This window comes from Rhynchophorus ferrugineus, unplaced genomic scaffold (assembly GCF_030347505.1).
Source record: "Rhynchophorus ferrugineus isolate W39M unplaced genomic scaffold, kcgeb_rfMv2 rfM5, whole genome shotgun sequence".
Classification (NCBI taxonomy): domain Eukaryota; kingdom Metazoa; phylum Arthropoda; class Insecta; order Coleoptera; family Curculionidae; genus Rhynchophorus; species Rhynchophorus ferrugineus.
In genome coordinates this window covers 5,627,725-5,651,498 of record NW_027472584.1, presented here as the reverse complement: position 1 = coordinate 5,651,498, position 23,774 = coordinate 5,627,725, and the positions used below count along the sequence as shown (strand labels likewise).

At 30.7% G+C, this 23,774-nt stretch overlaps 3 protein-coding genes and 1 long non-coding RNA gene across 4 annotated transcripts; 3 read left to right on the top strand and 1 right to left on the bottom strand.

Annotated features, from left to right (window-relative positions):
* Positions 1 to 4,987: 4,987 nt before the first annotated feature.
* LOC143196871 (non-structural maintenance of chromosomes element 3 homolog) lies at positions 4,988 to 5,589 on the top strand. The gene is made up of 3 exons (XM_076404791.1): positions 4,988 to 5,115; positions 5,173 to 5,387; positions 5,442 to 5,589. Exons 1-3 carry the CDS (start codon positions 5,091 to 5,093, stop codon positions 5,550 to 5,552), a joined length of 351 nt encoding a protein of 116 aa, XP_076260906.1. The 5' UTR covers positions 4,988 to 5,090; the 3' UTR covers positions 5,553 to 5,589.
* A 7,886-nt stretch (positions 5,590 to 13,475) lies between these two features.
* Positions 13,476 to 14,482, top strand: LOC143197388 (non-structural maintenance of chromosomes element 3 homolog). Its single transcript, XM_076405771.1, has 4 exons — positions 13,476 to 13,734; positions 13,792 to 14,008; positions 14,066 to 14,280; positions 14,335 to 14,482. The coding sequence occupies exons 1-4, from the start codon at positions 13,501 to 13,503 to the stop codon at positions 14,443 to 14,445; spliced, it is 777 nt and encodes a 258-aa protein (XP_076261886.1). The 5' UTR covers positions 13,476 to 13,500; the 3' UTR covers positions 14,446 to 14,482.
* Positions 14,483 to 15,701: 1,219 nt separating this feature from the next.
* Positions 15,702 to 17,273, bottom strand: LOC143197330 (uncharacterized). The gene is made up of 3 exons (XR_013005979.1): positions 17,157 to 17,273; positions 16,372 to 16,469; positions 15,702 to 15,817 (listed from the first exon to the last, which is right to left on the bottom strand). It is a non-coding gene; the product is annotated as an uncharacterized LOC143197330 (long non-coding RNA).
* Positions 17,274 to 22,383: 5,110 nt separating this feature from the next.
* On the top strand, positions 22,384 to 23,426 carry LOC143196845 (non-structural maintenance of chromosomes element 3 homolog). The gene is made up of 4 exons (XM_076404714.1): positions 22,384 to 22,642; positions 22,700 to 22,916; positions 22,974 to 23,188; positions 23,243 to 23,426. Exons 1-4 carry the CDS (start codon positions 22,409 to 22,411, stop codon positions 23,351 to 23,353), a joined length of 777 nt encoding a protein of 258 aa, XP_076260829.1. The 5' UTR covers positions 22,384 to 22,408; the 3' UTR covers positions 23,354 to 23,426.
* The last annotated feature ends 348 nt before the right edge of the window (positions 23,427 to 23,774 follow it).

Below are 23,774 nucleotides of genomic sequence, written 5' to 3'. Positions count from 1 at the left end.
TGATTTCTTATGGGCTGGCCCAGACTATCTCCAAGTTAACCTCCAAATTACGTTTTTGAGCAGCTTCATACACAATAAAAATGGGTAATTTTATCATTTGATTTTGTTCTTTGCAATTACCTGAAATAAAGGTAAGTTATCTAATCATCATTTTCTATAATAAATTGTCTACCCATTGCTTCAAATGAGAACTCCTCCTTGTTTTGTTAATATAATTTAGAGCTTGCAATGCAGCTTCATTACGAGCATTTTTTATCGTTTGCGCCTCTCCATAAAATTTGACGTCGTTGACGTTAAAATGGACTTTGAAAGGTCCCTTCGTGTCAGAATCATTTCTTCTAACATGAAGAGTATCATTAAAATGAACCGTGTCATTCATTTTATGCAAATAAGATTTTTTCTCTGAAATGTCTGGTGATGCAGTCTTGCCTTCTATTTGTTCCTAAAAGGCACCTTATTTATATGTCTATATTTAACTAAACAATATTGAATACCAAAATATCATTAATTATAGAGTATTGTACAGACATCCCTACCTTTAATGCTAAATTGTTTAGTAAAGCTACAGGTGTTTCTTCAGGTTCTTTTCACTCTTTTTGATCTTCAAAGAATGATGTTGATATTCTGTATTTTTCAGAGCCCTCTGTGCAGCTTTCCTTTGAGCATTCTTCAAGCTTTTATCATCCACTGCTTAATTTTCATTTCCTAAATAGAAAGCGATGGTAAAAACTGTATTGTGCAGAGGTCAATGAAATTTTTGATATATAATTGCATCTAATAATTTCACATTAATATACCTCTTCGTTAATTAATTCATATGAAAATGTAATATCATTACATTCAGCAATTCGTGACTAGAACTTAATGCGGATTTGTCTTCTGCTGGTTCACTAGTCAAACCTAAAACTCGGTTTGTTTCTGGCACAGAGGGATTATTTTTCCACGTTTCCGAATAAAGATACCACGATGAGGTATCTATTATTCTTCAAAGTTAAAAGCGTCCCAGATATAGATCCTTTTATACCAGTGAATTAACTATAAACATTGCTATTTACCAACAATAGAGTCCCTGTCGCCAAAAATATTTTTATATCATTTAATAACAATCCATAACTTAAGCTTAACAAGGAAAATAATAGTAGTATACAATTAAAGCAAATCATACTCAAATAATATAAAGAGAAAACATATATAACCGGGGAAACACACTAGAACTAACCTTAACATAATAATATAGAGCTGTAGGGGGTAAAAAAAATTTCGACATTCTTGATAAAAACTATCGATATTATTAGTAAAAATATAGATAATTTTGGCTAATCTATTGATTTGGTTTATATTGGTTTATTTTTTTTAATACCGTAGTTATTGCACTAAAGATTTCGGTATTTTTTTTCCTCCCATATATTGATTTTTTTTAATTATTTTCTATCGATATGTTTTCTGGCCGCGGACATATTTAAAAATATCAATTAACATATTAAAATACAATAAAATATTTGTGGGGTATTATTCCATTTCATAGAAAAATTCCATTCGTTTTTACAGATCCACAGAACATTCAAATATAAAAGTAATACTACTTCGTTTAAAATTAAATTATAAATTGCATGTTATTGCATGTAATTATTATAATACTATACAGTAATTTTTTTTTCTTGTCTTTTTTAAAGTTAGTTTATTATTAAGCCTATTGACTGGCGAGTTATTATTAAGCCTATTGACTTAGAAATTATCCCAGAAGACATCCCGTCTTACCCAGCCTGGTTACTGGCGTGACTGGGATCATTTTCCTTGTCGGATTTTGTACTCTTATCTAAGGGCATTCACAAACATCACAAATTTACTTACATGCCCCAGCAGAATTCGAACTCGCGACTATCGCAACAGGGGGACCATCCTGTCGCCTTTACTACTGCGGCAACTAAGCCAGCTATTAAATCGTTTATCATGAAAAAATATTTTATAAAATAAATAAACTTTTTTATAACTATTAATTTGTGATATGTATGGTTGCAGAATGTATGAGCAAATTTAAAAAATTCCCTTATTTCTCATATGATTTATCTACCAAATACTTCATTATAATGAATCAAAAATTATGGATAAATGATACAGGGTTTTGTAGAAGGGTCGGGGTCAGGATATAATGAGTCAAGTAATAAGGGGTCAAGTTAATGGTAGGTTTTATCAGGATAAACGATATAAATGTGCATGTATTTTGATTTTGTTGATTTGACATTTAGCATGATTTTTTTATTATTGAAATTCACGCCATTTCCTTTAGCTTGTAGGATTGGTTGCATATATCACTTTAATTCTCAACTCCCCACTCTAAACGTTTTTTCCGCTCTATTCTAGGTTTTATTTGAATTAAATATTGGGTTTATTTTGTGTTATGTCAGTTCTATTGCTGCTTTTTAACGTTATTATTCGGTTTCTTTAATAATAACAGGATAACAGTGCATTTAATTTGATTTGTGCTTTTAATGTGAAGATTTATGGTTTTTATATGAAAAAAATCAAAATACCGTGGGGTAAGGTAATGCTCTAAAACTGATTTTGTTTATAATGTATTTTTAATGTGCAGGAATGGTTGATGGTGAACTGAAATCTTGATTCTTGATGTATTGAAACATTTTCGTACCACCGATCAAATCACCTTCAGAGACAGTATTGTTGTATATTTTAATTGTTATGATAATATTTTACGTATATCAAATTACTAGAAGAAATTAAACTAAAAGTTTTTAATATACGAACAGTTTTTACTTCATTGAATATTCCATATTTATGTGTATTATATAAAAGGGAAGAATAAGAATATATATGTATATTTGCTTTTAGGTGCGCTGATTGTTATTCTACAATTTTAAAAATAATCTCACTTATGACGCCTTTGTTATAATGTATAAATTTTAAATTTTTCAATACTTAGGTTTTATTAAATGGAATTTGAAAATGGTTAGTAAGTGTTAGCTCATGATATATTTTGCGTATACTTTAATATGCAGACGTAAATTACTTCAATGATTATTATAAATCAAATATATTTTCGGGCATATATTGAAGATATTTTTAAGACAAATGTTAGTAACATCATTTTTAAATTACTCACTTAACTTTATTATGGGAGAAACATGATTAACTTAAAAAATAGTGGTCGAATCGACTGTTTTTATTCGATAGTTACCAACACTAATTCAATTTTAGTTGGGGCAGTAAGGAAATGCACTTTTTTATTAGAACATAATTAGCGTTGGGAACTATGGCTAATCAGTCGCTAGTTTCGGTTCGACTGATTGTATTACTTTTTACTATCGACTGTTTTTGAGTCGTGTACTTTTAGTTACTATTTTCGGTTCTACTAGTTTCATTCGACTGCTTTTTAACGTTCTTACTCTGTCGTCCTAGGCGCGACCTTGACAAAAATGTATACCGAATTTATGCTTTCCTAGATTTATATATAATATATTTAGTTTTATGATTTTTTTGGTAGTTTGCTTCTAAATAAAAATATATTGTATATTAATATAGCAACACTTTGGAACGATATTTTTCAAGATTGTTAATGTAATAGGGTAAAAAATTAAAATTGTGAATGACAAATAAGTAATAGGTAATATTTCTTTTGATTGACTTTTTGGTGTGTATCTAACACCCTCGGTTTTTGTTAGAAAATATTTCTGTCCGATAATAAATAAAGCATTAATTTTATTTTAAAAAGCTCTAGTAGTTATTGTGCGATCATTTTTAATTCATGGTTATTGTAATACATGTTATATATCACATAGTAATACATGTTTAGTTTAAGTTGTATTGTATTGTTTATATTTATTTAGTATATTGTTTAAAAATAGCAATTCATCTCAGAACATTCAAATATAAAAGTAACTCCACTTCCTTTAAAATGTAAGTATTATAGATATATTAATAGTATTCAGTAATGTTTTTCTTTTTCTTTTTTAAAGTTAGTACGTGAAGGAATACGTCTCGCGTATACTAAGGTTGTAAAATATAAGCAAATATTAAATTAATTGCTCCAAGCAATTATATCCGTCCTTTCCTCTCTTACAATTTATATAGGAAAGGGATCGAACATACTCGTCTGACATTAAGAATTAAAATAAAAAGCCAAGCCGTGCATTAGATTTTGCATATTTTGTAGTGGTTAGTAGGCATGTTGGCCACAAAAAATATCGATATGTCGAAGGAAAAAATATATATATTTTTTGCAATAAGTATAAGATATATCGATATTTTACAAAAAAATGTATGTATATTTTTAATTGAAAATAAACGTAGTCAAATATTAGCCTAAAAAATATTTTTTTCTAAAACTCTTAAGGAATAACGGTATTTTTGATAAACCATTAAAATTAAGTACCAGAATTCACTAAACGTTTAAAAGTAAGTTCCGATTTGAAAGTTTTTTTTAATTGTACTTAATCTTCTGAAATTATATCATCTAAAAAATATCGATATATCGACAAAAAAATATCGATATTTTTTCTGCATCCCTAGCGGCTAGTTATTTAAATTTTTGTGTTGATAGTGCTGTATGGAGATAGCTGATACACGATTTTAAAGTTCTTCAAGTCGTAAAAATGTCGAAGAAGCGAAGATCAGTTAGCGGGTCTCAAAAAACCAAATCACAGACTGATCCAGACGTACCGGATCAAAATACAGAAAATATAATCAATGATGTAGTCAGGTACATTATTCTTAAAGCTGACGAAAATTCATTTTATACCAGATCCGAATTAAATCAAAATGTAATTCACAAAAAGGGCCAATGCGTGGATAGTGTTATACAACAAGCAATTAAGGTTCTGGAAAATGTTGGTATTATTATTGTTATATGGATGTTGTTGATATTGTTTTGCATACATTTTTAGGTATATGGTTACACACTTACTGAATATGATGATGTAAAAATGAAAAAAAAAATTTATTTTTTAATTAGTATGTTGCCTCCTGTAAATTATTCCGATGAAGAGGAAGAATGTGTTTCTAGTTATGAAACTGGTTCAAATGTACCAAATGCTGCTCACAAGATACTGACTCTATTAATTTTATCCCATATATTTATGACAAACGCGCCAGTATCAGACAGTGAGCTCTACGATACCATTCCTTTATTGTTTTTATATTGTTGATTTATTATTTCAGAATCCCTTTATAGTTTCCTGAAGTCCTTGGATATTGATGTAGAAGTTGAGCATCCATTTTTCGGTAAAGTCAAAGAATATATAAGAGAAACCTTGATAAAGAATTATTACCTTCACTGTGAGTTTGATGAGAAAACGAAAATACAAACTTTCCAATGGGGGATTCGAGCTGAAATTGAAATCTCAAAGATGAAGGTTTTACAGTTCGTGTGTGAGGTAACTATTTCAGTTGACTTATAAGCACATTGTCAGGTTATTATTGATTTACAGATGTATGGAAATAAGCAACCAAAAGACTGGCCAGAACATTACAGAGCGGCCGAGAATCAGTTCAAAGAAAGAGAAGAGCTAAAGGAAGAAACAAGGGATGAATCAAGCTAGTCACCGATACTGGTAGAACTACAATATAAAGTTTATTTGTATACAAAAATTGTATCTTCTTAACTAATACAATATAAATAAAAAGATATAGGAAAATGTTAAATCTCATTGGTCCTTACATTGCGTTGTAAGCTGGGCCGCGACCTCCTTCTGGGACCACCCAGTTATTCTGGCTGGGGTCCTTGATGTTGCACGTCTTACGGTGGATGGCCCTCTCCAGAATCGAGTGGCACAAACTCATACACACCAGCGGGACAATAACAATCTTCGAGTCCGTCGATGATGCCTAAGTTTCGTTTGACAGGATTTTGCGAGTTTAAAGTGTTGCATAACATAATTTGTGTTATACACTATATGTACGCTTTTAGTTGACTTTAAAAGATTCCAGTTGTGTTTTGATGACATTTGGGTGATTATTTTATGAACTTTTAAACAATTCATTAATAAAAAAAACTTATTTTTGTGTAATGCTCTAATTTTTCATTAGGTACAATCCTTTTAACTAACTTTCGGCAAGGTAATAAAACCCGTGGCAAAGCTACTACTAAGCATCCTCCAGGAAAAGTGAGATTGGGGATACTGTGAAAACTGCCGGTGCCCTGGTGAGATCCTATTGCCGTCTTCGAAGTGATGCTTTATGAACGGATGGTGTTTGAACCTGCGAAGAAACGAACATTACCGCATTACCGATCTTTGGATATTCAGTTCTTTTGGAATTCCTTGTACGGGCTCAGGTACAGATTGATGTAATCCAAACCCGACGGCGATCAGGGATACCTCGTCGTTAAATGATACAGAAAGGATCCTCCGTAGGTGTTCTTATCCAAGGGCCAGCCGATGGTGTGCTCCGCGCATCCGGTTTATGTTTGAATCATTCGTCGCGATATCTTTAACGCTCCCGTCATCGTTGTACAGGACTTCGGAAGGTGCATAACCCGGGCCCACTGCCTCAGCTTGCTCTCCCAACCACTGAATAACGTGTCCCAGCGGGACGATATAGTTCCCGTGATTAAACATCGGAGTTCCTGACGAAATATCATTTATTCAATATATAAATCGATTTAAGACAAAGAATCCAACCTGGCAGGGCTGGTACCGGAATCCTACCGGTGCTAGTTAATAGACCGAACTTATCCTCCGTTAGGGGAGTGTTCAGAGGCGCGCCCTTCTCTTTCCAGTCCCATTTATGGGGCCTTCTCGACGATGATTACCTAAAAATCTATGTTCCGTATAGACCACCGATCAAGTGTGCTATGACTTCGATTCCACCGACCCTGATTTTCTTCCCTTCCGCGTCCAACAGTTGTTTGGCTCGTATAGTCGCGCTTATTCCAGTTGCACCATCGCCGACTATCAGAATATCAGTTTACATCTAGAATGTGTAATTTAAGAAAAATTAATCCTTTCAAGGTAAGTAATAATTTTAGCATGACATGTCAGACAGAAATTGTGAAGAATATATATTATAAATTTAAATAGTGTAGATACTTAAAGTGGTAGAAAAAAATAGTGTTTTAAGCTGGGCATATATTTTTTCAGACTATTGAAGAAGAATTAACAGACTGTAACAGGAATAAAGCCAAAGCCAAGTCTCTTTGAAACAATTTTTTTGTTTTAATACGGACAAATTCTATGCATATTTATAATCAGACTTATAGACAGACAGGTAAAATAATAAAAATGATATCAATAAAATAATTGGTTATATAATGTTTAATTCATAATAATATATATTGTACAATTTTCTTAATATGTCACTCAAATTACCAATATTAATCTACGGGATAACGATGTCTTCTTTTCTTACTTAAATGGTAGTTGTTAAAAATAGAACCTTTTTTATTTATTATTATAGCAATAATATAGAATAAATTATGTTTTAATGAAAAAACAGCTGAATCATAGTGCATTTTATATTAAAATTACCTTTCCATCTTGGATCTTCTTCTCTTGGATGAATGAAATATAGTGTGTTATCTTAGAAAATTGATCCGAATATATTCCTATTTAACCCAACTGCTGGACTAGAAAATATGATTAGTTATATTTAAGAGTTCAAAGGTTACTTCACAATATACTATAAATAAAATAAAGCTCCAGACAATAATTGTATCATTACATATAATCATTTTAAGCTATAAAATTTAAAATATCTTATAAAATTTATTTTCGACAAATTAATTAAATATTCCGAATTAAAATGAAATTTTAGATATTTTCAACGAATTCCCTAAATGCAAACTCATTTTCTTTTATTTTAACAGGGAATTGTATAATTAAAGGTAACAGAAATACCTTACTCAAAAAATCAAAGTCCAACTCAGAGGTTCAAACAAAATATATCAAAATAAACTGAGCTCAGTGCAATTTTTATTTATTAACCTTTGCCAACAAAGTAACTTATATCTATAAATGTAATTTTATGAAAATCGGTCTTATAACATAAATATAATACTAAATAACACATAAAGTCACAGTTCAGAATCCTTTTTCTCATCTTCTATGTTGATTGTCTCCTATATATCAATCTTGGAATAATTCTATGTCCAAAATATTACTACAATATTAAATAAGTGTATTTTCATCTGTAATAAGATTGTGGGAAAATAAAAATGATACGGCAAGACCGATTGTTTAGAAACAGACATTTGACAAGATTGTAGAAATTTGTTTTTTGGGTTGCCGAGCGAATTTAAACCAAATAAAATTACCTGACATCTGTGGAATTTTCGAAAAATTTATCTAGTAATCCTAGTTAATAGAGCACATTCAATCCATATTTAGCTACTAGGTCACGAGAATTTTTGATATTTACGCCTTCACCCAAGCACATCTAAATAATAATGTAAGGAAAAAGGCTTTAAAAAACTCTGTATCAATAATTTCTTACAAAAGCTTATATTGTTCCCAATCATAAGACTGCGTAGTGTTGTTCATTCTCAAGGAACTCAGTATATTGTACTTCTAAGTTTAAAAGGTGACCTAATTTTAAGATTTGTTGGAATTGGCATCATCCTGAAAATAGACTATAAAAATACACTTGATATCATAAAAACTAATTTAAATTACCTCTGACATGCCTTGTACTTTACCAATAAGACCGTTGTCAAAATCTACCACATTGTCAAACATTCTATCAATCATATCGAAAATAGTCTACAATTTTGTTTTCCTATTTTTATTTTTGGACTTTGTTGGTTGCTGGAGAGGAGTTTTAGAGTTTTCTTGCTGTTTGTGTGTTTACCCTTCAATCTCAGGAATATTCACTAAACCAGGTAACATTTTCAGAAGCGATCCTTTTTCGATCTTCCTGATCCAGCGACTTCTAAATCATCAACCGTGCATTTTGTTGTAAATGATTTCTTATGGGCTGGCCCAGACTATCTCCAAGTTAACCTCCAAATTACGTTTTTGAGCAGCTTCATACACAATAAAAATGGGTAATTTTATCATTTGATTTTGTTCTTTGCAATTACCTGAAATAAAGGTAAGTTATCTAATCATCATTTTCTATAATAAATTGTCTACCCATTGCTTCAAATGAGAACTCCTCCTTGTTTTGTTAATATAATTTAGAGCTTGCAATGCAGCTTCATTACGAGCATTTTTTATCGTTTGCGCCTCTCCATAAAATTTGACGTCGTTGACGTTAAAATGGACTTTGAAAGGTCCCTTCGTGTCAGAATCATTTCTTCTAACATGAAGAGTATCATTAAAATGAACCGTGTCATTCATTTTATGCAAATAAGATTTTTTCTCTGAAATGTCTGGTGATGCAGTCTTGCCTTCTATTTGTTCCTAAAAGGCACCTTATTTATATGTCTATATTTAACTAAACAATATTGAATACCAAAATATCATTAATTATAGAGTATTGTACAGACATCCCTACCTTTAATGCTAAATTGTTTAGTAAAGCTACAGGTGTTTCTTCAGGTTCTTTTCACTCTTTTTGATCTTCAAAGAATGATGTTGATATTCTGTATTTTTCAGAGCCCTCTGTGCAGCTTTCCTTTGAGCATTCTTCAAGCTTTTACCATCCACTGCTTAATTTTCATTTCCTAAATAGAAAGCGATGGTAAAAACTGTATTGTGAGGTCAATGAAATTTTTGATATATAATTGCATCTAATAATTTCACATTAATATACCTCTTCGTTAATTAATTCATATGAAAATGTAATATCATTACATTCAGCAATTCGTGACTAGAACTTAATGCGGATTTGTCTTCTGCTGGTTCACTAGTCAAACCTAAAACTCGGTTTGTTTCTGGCACAGAGGGATTATTTTTCCACGTTTCCGAATAAAGATACCACGATGAGGTATCTATTATTCTTCAAAGTTAAAAGCGTCCCAGATATAGATCCTTTTATACCAGTGAATTAACTATAAACATTGCTATTTACCAACAATAGAGTCCCTGTCGCCAAAAATATTTTTATATCATTTAATAACAATCCATAACTTAAGCTTAACAAGGAAAATAATAGTAGTATACAATTAAAGCAAATCATACTCAAATAATATAAAGAGAAAACATATATAACCGGGGAAACACACTAGAACTAACCTTAACATAATAATATAGAGCTGTAGGGGGTAAAAAAAATTTCGATATTCTTGATAAAAACTATCGATATTATTAGTAAAAATATAGATAATTTTGGCTAATCTATTGATTTGGTTTATATTGGTTTATTTTTTTTAATACCGTAGTTATTGCACTAAAGATTTCGGTATTTTTTTTCCTCCCATATATTGATTTTTTAAAATTATTTTCTATCGATATGTTTTCTGGCCGCGGACATATTTAAAAATATCAATTAACATATTAAAATACAATAAAATATTTGTGGGGTATTATTCCATTTCATAGAAAAATTCCATTCTTTTTTACAGATCCACAGAACATTCAAATATAAAAGTAATACTACTTCGTTTAAAATTAAATTATAAATTGCATGTTATTGCATGTAATTATTATAATACTATACAGTAATTTTTTTTTCTTGTCTTTTTTAAAGTTAGTTTATTATTAAGCCTACTGACTGGCGAGTGGCCAACTTAGAAATTATCCCAGAAGACATCCCGTCTTACCCAGCCTGGTTACTGGCGTGACTGGGATCATTTTCCTTGTCGGATTTTGTACTCTTACCTAAGGGCATTCACAAACATCACAAATTTACTTACATGCCCCAGCAGAATTCGAACTCGCGACTATCGCAACAGGGGGACCATCCTGTCGCCTTTACTACTGCGGCAACTAAGCCAGCTATTAAATCGTTTATCATGAAAAAATATTTTATAAAATAAATAAACTTTTTTATAACTATTAATTTGTGATATGTATGGTTGCAGAATGTATGAGCAAATTTAAAAAATTCCCTTATTTCTCATATGATTTATCTACCAAATACTTCATTATAATGAATCAAAAATTATGGATAAATGATACAGGGTTTTGTAGAAGGGTCGGGGTCAGGATATAATGAGTCAAGTAATAAGGGGTCAAGTTAATGGTAGGTTTTATCAGGATAAACGATATAAATGTGCATGTATTTTGATTTTGTTGATTTGACATTTAGCATGATTTTTTTATTATTGAAATTCACGCCATTTCCTTTAGCTTGTAGGATTGGTTGCATATATCACTTTAATTCTCAACTCCCCACTCTAAACGTTTTTTCCGCTCTATTCTAGGTTTTATTTGAATTAAATATTGGGTTTATTTTGTGTTATGTCAGTTCTATTGCTGCTTTTTAACGTTATTATTCGGTTTCTTTAATAATAACAGGATAACAGTGCATTTAATTTGATTTGTGCTTTTAATGTGAAGATTTATGGTTTTTATATGAAAAAAATCAAAATACCGTGGGGTAAGGTAATGCTCTAAAACTGATTTTGTTTATAATGTATTTTTAATGTGCAGGAATGGTTGATGGTGAACTGAAATCTTGATTCTTGATGTATTGAAACATTTTCGTACCACCGATCAAATCACCTTCAGAGACAGTAGTGTTGTATATTTTAATTGTTATGATAATATTTTACGTATATCAAATTACTAGAAGAAATTAAACTAAAAGTTTTTAATATACGAACAGTTTTTACTTCATTGAATATTCCATATTTATGTTTATTATATAAAAGGGAAGAATAAGAATATATATGTATATTTGCTTTTAGGTGCGCTGATTGTTATTCTACAATTTTAAAAATAATCTCACTTATGACGCCTTTGTTATAATGTATAAATTTTAAATTTTTCAATACTTAGGTTTTATTAAATGGAATTTGAAAATGGTTAGTAAGTGTTAGCTCATGATATATTTTGCGTATACTTTAATATGCAGACGTAAATTACTTCAATGATTATTATAAATCAAATATATTTTCGGGCATATATTGAAGATATTTTTAAGACAAATGTTAGTAACATCATTTTTAAATTACTCACTTAACTTTATTATGGGAGAAACATGATTAACTTAAAAAATAGTGGTCGAATCGACTGTTTTTATTCGATAGTTACCAACACTAATTCAATTTTAGTTGGGGCAGTAAGGAAATGCACTTTTTTATTAGAACATAATTAGCGTTGGGAACTATGGCTAATCAGTCGCTAGTTTCGGTTCGACTGATTGTATTACTTTTTACTATCGATTGTTTTTGAGTCGTGTACTTTTAGTTACTATTTTCGGTTCTACTAGTTTCATTCGACTGCTTTTTAACGTTCTGACTCTGTCGTCCTAGGCGCGACCTTGACAAAAATGTATACCGAATTTATGCTTTCCTAGATTTATATATAATATATTTAGTTTTATGATTTTTTTGGTAGTTTGCTTCTAAATAAAAATATATTGTATATTAATATAGCAACACTTTGGAACGATATTTTTCAAGATTGTTAATGTAATAGGGTAAAAAATTAAAATTGTGAATGACAAATAAGTAATAGGTAATATTTCTTTTGATTGACTTTTTGGTGTGTATCTAACACCCTCGGTTTTTGTTAGAAAATATTTCTGTCCGATAATAAATAAAGCATTAATTTTATTTTAAAAAGCTCTAGTAGTTATTGTGCGATCATTTTTAATTCATGGTTATTGTAATACATGTTATATATCACATAGTAATACATGTTTAGTTTAAGTTGTATTGTATTGTTTATATTTATTTAGTATATTGTTTAAAAATAGCAATTCATCTCAGAACATTCAAATATAAAAGTAACTCCACTTCCTTTAAAATGTAAGTATTATAGATATATTAATAGTATTCAGTAATGTTTTTCTTTTTCTTTTTTAAAGTTAGTACGTGAAGGAATACGTCTCGCGTATACTAAGGTTGTAAAATATAAGCAAATATTAAATTAATTGCTCCAAGCAATTATATCCGTCCTTTCCTCTCTTACAATTTATATAGGAAAGGGATCGAACATACTCGTCTGACATTAAGAATTAAAATAAAAAGCCAAGCCGTGCATTAGATTTTGCATATTTTGTAGTGGTTAGTAGGCATGTTGGCCACAAAAAATATCGATATGTCGAAGGAAAAAATATATATATTTTTTGCAATAAGTATAAGATATATCGATATTTTACAAAAAAATGTATGTATATTTTTAATTGAAAATAAACGTAGTCAAATATTAGCCTAAAAAATATTTTTTTCTAAAACTCTTAAGGAATAACGGTATTTTTGATAAACCATTAAAATTAAGTACCAGAATTCACTAAACGTTTAAAAGTAAGTTCCGATTTGAAAGTTTTTTTTAATTGTACTTAATCTTCTGAAATTATATCATCTAAAAAATATCGATATATCGACAAAAAAATATCGATATTTTTTCTGCATCCCTAGCGGCTAGTTATTTAAATTTTTGTGTTGATAGTGCTGTATGGAGATAGCTGATACACGATTTTAAAGTTCTTCAAGTCGTAAAAATGTCGAAGAAGCGAAGATCAGTTAGCGGGTCTCAAAAAACCAAATCACAGACTGATCCAGACGTACCGGATCAAAATACAGAAAATATAATCAATGATGTAGTCAGGTACATTATTCTTAAAGCTGACGAAAATTCATTTTATACCAGATCCGAATTAAATCAAAATGTAATTCACAAAAAGGGCCAATGCGTGGATAGTGTTATACAACAAGCAATTAAGGTTCTGGAAAATGTTGGTATTATTATTGTTATATGGATGTTGTTGATATTGTTTTGCATACATTTTTAGGTATATGGTTACACACTTACTGAATATGATGATGTAAAAATGAAAAAAAAAATTTATTTTTTAATTAGTATGTTGCCTCCTGTAAATTATTCCGATGAAGAGGAAGAATGTGTTTCTAGTTATGAAACTGGTTCAAATGTACCAAATGCTGCTCACAAGATACTGACTCTATTAATTTTATCCCATATATTTATGACAAACGCGCCAGTATCAGACAGTGAGCTCTACGATACCATTCCTTTATTGTTTTTATATTGTTGATTTATTATTTCAGAATCCCTTTATAGTTTCCTGAAGTCCTTGGATATTGATGTAGAAGTTGAGCATCCATTTTTCGGTAAAGTCAAAGAATATATAAGAGAAACCTTGATAAAGAATTATTACCTTCACTGTGAGTTTGATGAGAAAACGAAAATACAAACTTTCCAATGGGGGATTCGAGCTGAAATTGAAATCTCAAAGATGAAGGTTTTACAGTTCGTGTGTGAGGTAACTATTTCAGTTGACTTATAAGCACATTGTCAGGTTATTATTGATTTACAGATGTATGGAAATAAGCAACCAAAAGACTGGCCAGAACATTACAGAGCGGCCGAGAATCAGTTCAAAGAAAGAGAAGAGCTAAAGGAAGAAACAAGGGATGAATCAAGCTAGTCACCGATACTGGTAGAACTACAATATAAAGTTTATTTGTATACAAAAATTGTATCTTCTTAACTAATACAATATAAATAAAAAGATATAGGAAAATGTTAAATCTCATTGGTCCTTACATTGCGTTGTAAGCTGGGCCGCGACCTCCTTCTGGGACCACCCAGTTATTCTGGCTGGGGTCCTTGATGTTGCACGTCTTACGGTGGATGGCCCTCTCCAGAATCGAGTGGCACAAACTCATACACACCAGCGGGACAATAACAATCTTCGAGTCCGTCGAAGATGCCTAAGTTTCGTTTGACAGGATTTTGCGAGTTTAAAGTGTTGCATAACATAATTTGTGTTATACACTATATGTACGCTTTTAGTTGACTTTAAAAGATTCCAGTTGTGTTTTGATGACATTTGGGTGATTATTTTATGAACTTTTAAACAATTCATTAATAAAAAAAACTTATTTTTGTGTAATGCTCTAATTTTTCATTAGGTACAATCCTTTTAACTAACTTTCGGCAAGGTAATAAAACCCGTGGCAAAGCTACTACTAAGCATCCTCCAGGAAAAGTGAGATTGGGGATACTGTGAAAACTGCCGGTGCCCTGGTGAGATCCTATTGCCGTCTTCGAAGTGATGCTTTATGAACGGATGGTGTTTGAACCTGCGAAGAAACGAACATTACCGCATTACCGATCTTTGGATATTCAGTACTTTTGGAATTCCTTGTACGGGCTCAGGTACAGATTGATGTAATCCAAACCCGACGGCGATCAGGGATACCTCGTCGTTAAATGATACAGAAAGGATCCTCCGTAGGTGTTCTTATCCAAGGGCCAGCCGATGGTGTGCTCCGCGCATCCGGTTTATGTTTGAATCATTCGTCGCGATATCTTTAACGCTCCCGTCATCGTTGTACAGGACTTCGGAAGGTGCATAACCCGGGCCCACTGCCTCAGCTTGCTCTCCCAACCACTGAATAACGTGTCCCAGCGGGACGATATAGTTCCCGTGATTAAACATCGGAGTTCCTGACGAAATATCATTTATTCAATATATAAATCGATTTAAGACAAAGAATCCAACCTGGCAGGGCTGGTACCGGAATCCTACCGGTGCTAGTTAATAGACCGAACTTATCCTCCGTTAGGGGAGTGTTCAGAGGCGCGCCCTTCTCTTTCCAGTCCCATTTATGGGGCCTTCTCGACGATGATTACCTAAAAATCTATGTTCCGTATAGACCACCGATCAAGTGTGCTATGACTTCGATTCCACCGACCCTGATTTTCTTCCCTTCCGCGTCCAACAGTTGTTTGGCTCGTATAGTCGCGCTTATTCCAGTTGGACCATCGCCGACTATCAGAATATCAGTTTACATCTAGAATGTGTAATTTAAGAAAAATTAATCCTTTCAAGGTAAGTAATAATTTTAGCATGACATGTCAGACAGAAATTGTGAAGAATATATATTATAAATTTAAATAGTGTAGATACTTAAAGTGGTAGAAAAAAATAGTGTTTTAAGCTGGGCATATATTTTTTCAGACTATTGAAGAAGAATTAACAGACTGTAACAGGAATAAAGCCAAAGCCAAGTCTCTTTGAAACAATTTTTTTGTTTTAATACGGACAAATTCTATGCATATTTATAATCAGACTTATAGACAGACAGGTAAAATAATAAAAATGATATCAATAAAATAATTGGTTATATAATGTTTAATTCATAATAATATATATTGTACAATTTTCTTAATATGTCACTCAAATTACCAATATTAATCTACGGGATAACGATGTCTTCTTTTCTTACTTAAATGGTAGTTGTTAAAAATAGAACCTTTTTTATTTATTATTATAGCAATAATATAGAATAAATTATGTTTTAATGAAAAAACAGCTGAATCATAGTGCATTTTATATTAAAATTACCTTTCCATCTTGGATCTTCTTCTCTTGGATGAATGAAATATAGTGTGTTATCTTAGAAAATTGATCCGAATATATTCCTATTTAACCCAACTGCTGGACTAGAAAATATGATTAGTTATATTTAAGAGTTCAAAGGTTACTTCACAATATACTATAAATAAAATAAAGCTCCAGACAATAATTGTATCATTACATATAATCATTTTAAGCTATAAAATTTAAAATATCTTATAAAATTTATTTTCGACAAATTAATTAAATATTCCGAATTAAAATGAAATTTTAGATATTTTCAACGAATTCCCTAAATGCAAACTCATTTTCTTTTATTTTAACAGGGAATTGTATAATTAAAGGTAACAGAAATACCTTACTCAAAAAATCAAAGTCCAACTCAGAGGTTCAAACAAAATATATCAAAATAAACTGAGCTCAGTGCAATTTTTATTTATTAACCTTTGCCAACAAAGTAACTTACATCTATAAATGTAATTTTATGAAAATCGGTCTTATAACATAAATATAATACTAAATAACACATAAAGTCACAGTTCAGAATCCTTTTTCTCATCTTCTATGTTGATTGTCTCCTATATATCAATCTTGGAATAATTCTATGTCCAAAATATTACTACAATATTAAATAAGTGTATTTTCATCTGTAATAAGATTGTGGGAAAATAAAAATGATACGGCAAGACCGATTGTTTAGAAACAGACATTTGACAAGATTGTAGAAATTTGTTTTTTGGGTTGCCGAGCGAATTTAAACCAAATAAAATTACCTGACATCTGTGGAATTTTCGAAAAATTTATCTAGTAATCCTAGTTAATAGAGCACATTCAATCCATATTTAGCTACTAGGTCACGAGAATTTTTGATATTTACGCCTTCACCCAAGCACATCTAAATAATAATGTAAGGAAAAAGGCTTTAAAAAACTCTGTATCAATAATTTCTTACAAAAGCTTATATTGTTCCCAATCATAAGACTGCGTAGTGTTGTTCATTCTCAAGGAACTCAGTATATTGTACTTCTAAGTTTAAAAGGTGACCTAATTTTAAGATTTGTTGGAATTGGCATCATCCTGAAAATAGACTATAAAAATACACTTGATATCATAAAAACTAATTTAAATTACCTCTGACATGCCTTGTACTTTACCAATAAGACCGTTGTCAAAATCTACCACATTGTCAAACATTCTATCAATCATATCGAAAATAGTCTACAATTTTGTTTTCCTATTTTTATTTTTGGACTTTGTTGGTTGCTGGAGAGGAGTTTTAGAGTTTTCTTGCTGTTTGTGTGTTTACCCTTCAATCTCAGGAATATTCACTAAACCAGGTAACATTTTCAGAAGCGATCCTTTTTCGATCTTCCTGATCCAGCGACTTCTAAATCATCAACCGTGCATTTTGTTGTAAATGATTTCTTATGGGCTGGCCCAGACTATCTCCAAGTTAACCTCCAAATTACGTTTTTGAGCAGCTTCATACACAATAAAAATGGGTAATTTTATCATTTGATTTTGTTCTTTGCAATTACCTGAAATAAAGGTAAGTTATCTAATCATCATTTTCTATAATAAATTGTCTACCCATTGCTTCAAATGAGAACTCCTCCTTGTTTTGTTAATATAATTTAGAGCTTGCAATGCAGCTTCATTACGAGCATTTTTTATCGTTTGCGCCTCTCCATAAAATTTGACGTCGTTGACGTTAAAATGGACTTTGAAAGGTCCCTTCGTGTCAGAATCATTTCTTCTAACATGAAGAGTATCATTAAAATGAACCGTGTCATTCATTTTATGCAAATAAGATTTTTTCTCTGAAATGTCTGGTGATGCAGTCTTGCCTTCTATTTGTTCCTAAAAGGCACCTTATTTATATGTCTATATTTAACTAAACAATATTGAATACCAAAATATCATTAATTATAGAGTATTGTACAGACATCCCTACCTTTAATGCTAAATTGTTTAGTAAAGCTACAGGTGTTTCTTCAGGTTCTTTTCACTCTTTTTGATCTTCAAAGAATGATGTTGATATTCTGTATTTTTCAGAGCCCTCTGTGCAGCTTTCCTTTGAGCATTCTTCAAGCTTTTATCATCCACTGCTTAATTTTCATTTCCTAAATAGAAAGCGATGGTAAAAACTGTATTGTGCAGAGGTCAATGAAATTTTTGATATATAATTGCATCTAATAATTTCACATTAATATACCTCTTCGTTAATTAATTCATATGAAAATGTAATATCATTACATTCAGCAATTCGTGACTAGAACTTAATGCGGATTTGTCTTCTGCTGGTTCACTAGTCAAACCTAAAACTCGGTTTGTTTCTGGCACAGAGGGATTATTTTTCCACGTTTCCGAATAAAGATACCACGATGAGGTATCTATTATTCTTCAAAGTTAAAAGCGTCCCAGATATAGATCCTTTTATACCAGTGAATTAACTATAAACATTGCTATTTACCAACAATAGAGTCCCTGTCGCCAAAAATATTTTTATATCATTTAATAACAATCCATAACTTAAGCTTAACAAGGAAAATAATAGTAGTATACAATTAAAGCAAATCATACTCAAATAATATAAAGAGAAAACATATATAACCGGGGAAACACACTAGAACTAACCTTAACATAATAATATAGAGCTGTAGGGGGTAAAAAAAATTTCGACATTCTTGATAAAAACTATCGATATTATTAGTAAAAATATAGATAATTTTGGCTAATCTATTGATTTGGTTTATATTGGTTTATTTTTTTTAATACCGTAGTTATTGCACTAAAGATTTCGGTATTTTTTTTCCTCCCATATATTGATTTTTTTTAATTATTTTCTATCGATATGTTTTCTGGCCGCGGACATATTTAAAAATATCAATTAACATATTAAAATACAATAAAATATTTGTGGGGTATTATTCCATTTCATAGAAAAATTCCATTCGTTTTTACAGATCCACAGAACATTCAAATATAAAAGTAATACTACTTCGTTTAAAATTAAATTATAAATTGCATGTTATTGCATGTAATTATTATAATACTATACAGTAATTTTTTTTTCTTGTCTTTTTTAAAGTTAGTTTATTATTAAGCCTATTGACTGGCGAGTTATTATTAAGCCTATTGACTTAGAAATTATCCCAGAAGACATCCCGTCTTACCCAGCCTGGTTACTGGCGTGACTGGGATCATTTTCCTTGTCGGATTTTGTACTCTTATCTAAGGGCATTCACAAACATCACAAATTTACTTACATGCCCCAGCAGAATTCGAACTCGCGACTATCGCAACAGGGGGACCATCCTGTCGCCTTTACTACTGCGGCAACTAAGCCAGCTATTAAATCGTTTATCATGAAAAAATATTTTATAAAATAAATAAACTTTTTTATAACTATTAATTTGTGATATGTATGGTTGCAGAATGTATGAGCAAATTTAAAAAATTCCCTTATTTCTCATATGATTTATCTACCAAATACTTCATTATAATGAATCAAAAATTATGGATAAATGATACAGGGTTTTGTAGAAGGGTCGGGGTCAGGATATAATGAGTCAAGTAATAAGGGGTCAAGTTAATGGTAGGTTTTATCAGGATAAACGATATAAATGTGCATGTATTTTGATTTTGTTGATTTGACATTTAGCATGATTTTTTTATTATTGAAATTCACGCCATTTCCTTTAGCTTGTAGGATTGGTTGCATATATCACTTTAATTCTCAACTCCCCACTCTAAACGTTTTTTCCGCTCTATTCTAGGTTTTATTTGAATTAAATATTGGGTTTATTTTGTGTTATGTCAGTTCTATTGCTGCTTTTTAACGTTATTATTCAGTTTCTTTAATAATAACAGGATAACAGTGCATTTAATTTGATTTGTGCTTTTAATGTGAAGATTTATGGTTTTTATATGAAAAAAATCAAAATACCGTGGGGTAAGGTAATGCTCTAAAACTGATTTTGTTTATAATGTATTTTTAATATGCAGGAATGGTTGATGGTGAACTGAAATCTTGATTCTTGATGTATTGAAACATTTTCGTACCACCGATCAAATCACCTTCAGAGACAGTAGTGTTGTATATTTTAATTGTTATGATAATATTTTACGTATATCAAATTACTAGAAGAAATTAAACTAAAAGTTTTTAATATACGAACAGTTTTTACTTCATTGAATATTCCATATTTATGTTTATTATATAAAAGGGAAGAATAAGAATATATATGTATATTTGCTTTTAGGTGCGCTGATTGTTATTCTACAATTTTAAAAATAATCTCACTTATGACGCCTTTGTTATAATGTATAAATTTTAAATTTTTCAATACTTAGGTTTTATTAAATGGAATTTGAAAATGGTTAGTAAGTGTTAGCTCATGATATATTTTGCGTATACTTTAATATGCAGACGTAAATTACTTCAATGATTATTATAAATCAAATATATTTTCGGGCATATATTGAAGATATTTTTAAGACAAATGTTAGTAACATCATTTTTAAATTACTCACTTAACTTTATTATGGGAGAAACATGATTAACTTAAAAAATAGTGGTCGAATCGACTGTTTTTATTCGATAGTTACCAACACTAATTCAATTTTAGTTGGGGCAGTAAGGAAATGCACTTTTTTATTAGAACATAATTAGCGTTGGGAACTATGGCTAATCAGTCGCTAGTTTCGGTTCGACTGATTGTATTACTTTTTACTATCGACTGTTTTTGAGTCGTGTACTTTTAGTTACTATTTTCGGTTCTACTAGTTTCATTCGACTGCTTTTTAACGTTCTGACTCTGTCGTCCTAGGCGCGACCTTGACAAAAATGTATACCGAATTTATGCTTTCCTAGATTTATATATAATATATTTAGTTTTATGATTTTTTTGGTAGTTTGCTTCTAAATAAAAATATATTGTATATTAATATAGCAACACTTTGGAACGATATTTTTCAAGATTGTTAATGTAATAGGGTAAAAAATTAAAATTGTGAATGACAAATAAGTAATAGGTAATATTTCTTTTGATTGACTTTTTGGTGTGTATCTAACACCCTCGGTTTTTGTTAGAAAATATTTCTGTCCGATAATAAATAAAGCATTAATTTTATTTTAAAAAGCTCTAGTAGTTATTGTGCGATCATTTTTAATTCATGGTTATTGTAATACATGTTATATATCACATAGTAATACATGTTTAGTTTAAGTTGTATTGTATTGTTTATATTTATTTAGTATATTGTTTAAAAATAGCAATTCATCTCAGAACATTCAAATATAAAAGTAACTCCACTTCCTTTAAAATGTAAGTATTATAGATATATTAATAGTATTCAGTAATGTTTTTCTTTTTCTTTTTTAAAGTTAGTACGTGAAGGAATACGTCTCGCGTATACTAAGGTTGTAAAATATAAGCAAATATTAAATTAATTGCTCCAAGCAATTATATCCGTCCTTTCCTCTCTTACAATTTATATAGGAAAGGGATCGAACATACTCGTCTGACATTAAGAATTAAAATAAAAAGCCAAGCCGTGCATTAGATTTTGCATATTTTGTAGTGGTTAGTAGGCATGTTGGCCACAAAAAATATCGATATGTCGAAGGAAAAAATATATATATTTTTTGCAATAAGTATAAGATATATCGATATTTTACAAAAAAATGTATGTATATTTTTAATTGAAAATAAACGTAGTCAAATATTAGCCTAAAAAATATTTTTTTCTAAAACTCTTAAGGAATAACGGTATTTTTGATAAACCATTAAAATTAAGTACCAGAATTCACTAAACGTTTAAAAGTAAGTTCCGATTTGAAAGTTTTTTTTAATTGTACTTAATCTTCTGAAATTATATCATCTAAAAAATATCGATATATCGACAAAAAAATATCGATATTTTTTCTGCATCCCTAGCGGCTAGTTATTTAAATTTTTGTGTTGATAGTGCTGTATGGAGATAGCTGATACACGATTTTAAAGTTCTTCAAGTCGTAAAAATGTCGAAGAAGCGAAGATCAGTTAGCGGGTCTCAAAAAACCAAATCACAGACTGATCCAGACGTACCGGATCAAAATACAGAAAATATAATCAATGATGTAGTCAGGTACATTATTCTTAAAGCTGACGAAAATTCATTTTATACCAGATCCGAATTAAATCAAAATGTAATTCACAAAAAGGGCCAATGCGTGGATAGTGTTATACAACAAGCAATTAAGGTTCTGGAAAATGTTGGTATTATTATTGTTATATGGATGTTGTTGATATTGTTTTGCATACATTTTTAGGTATATGGTTACACACTTACTGAATATGATGATGTAAAAATGAAAAAAAAAATTTATTTTTTAATTAGTATGTTGCCTCCTGTAAATTATTCCGATGAAGAGGAAGAATGTGTTTCTAGTTATGAAACTGGTTCAAATGTACCAAATGCTGCTCACAAGATACTGACTCTATTAATTTTATCCCATATATTTATGACAAACGCGCCAGTATCAGACAGTGAGCTCTACGATACCATTCCTTTATTGTTTTTATATTGTTGATTTATTATTTCAGAATCCCTTTATAGTTTCCTGAAGTCCTTGGATATTGATGTAGAAGTTGAGCATCCATTTTTCGGTAAAGTCAAAGAATATATAAGAGAAACCTTGATAAAGAATTATTACCTTCACTGTGAGTTTGATGAGAAAACGAAAATACAAACTTTCCAATGGGGGATTCGAGCTGAAATTGAAATCTCAAAGATGAAGGTTTTACAGTTCGTGTGTGAGGTAACTATTTCAGTTGACTTATAAGCACATTGTCAGGTTATTATTGATTTACAGATGTATGGAAATAAGCAACCAAAAGACTGGCCAGAACATTACAGAGCGGCCGAGAATCAGTTCAAAGAAAGAGAAGAGCTAAAGGAAGAAACAAGGGATGAATCAAGCTAGTCACCGATACTGGTAGAACTACAATATAAAGTTTATTTGTATACAAAAATTGTATCTTCTTAACTAATACAATATAAATAAAAAGATATAGGAAAATGTTAAATCTCATTGGTCCTTACATTGCGTTGTAAGCTGGGCCGCGACCTCCTTCTGGGACCACCCAGTTATTCTGGCTGGGGTCCTTGATGTTGCACGTCTTACGGTGGATGGCCCTCTCCAGAATCGAGTGGCACAAACTCATACACACCAGCGGGACAATAACAATCTTCGAGTCCGTCGAAGATGCCTAAGTTTCGTTTGACAGGATTTTGCGAGTTTAAAGTGTTGCATAACATAATTTGTGTTATACACTATATGTACGCTTTTAGTTGACTTTAAAAGATTCCAGTTGTGTTTTGATGACATTTGGGTGATTATTTTA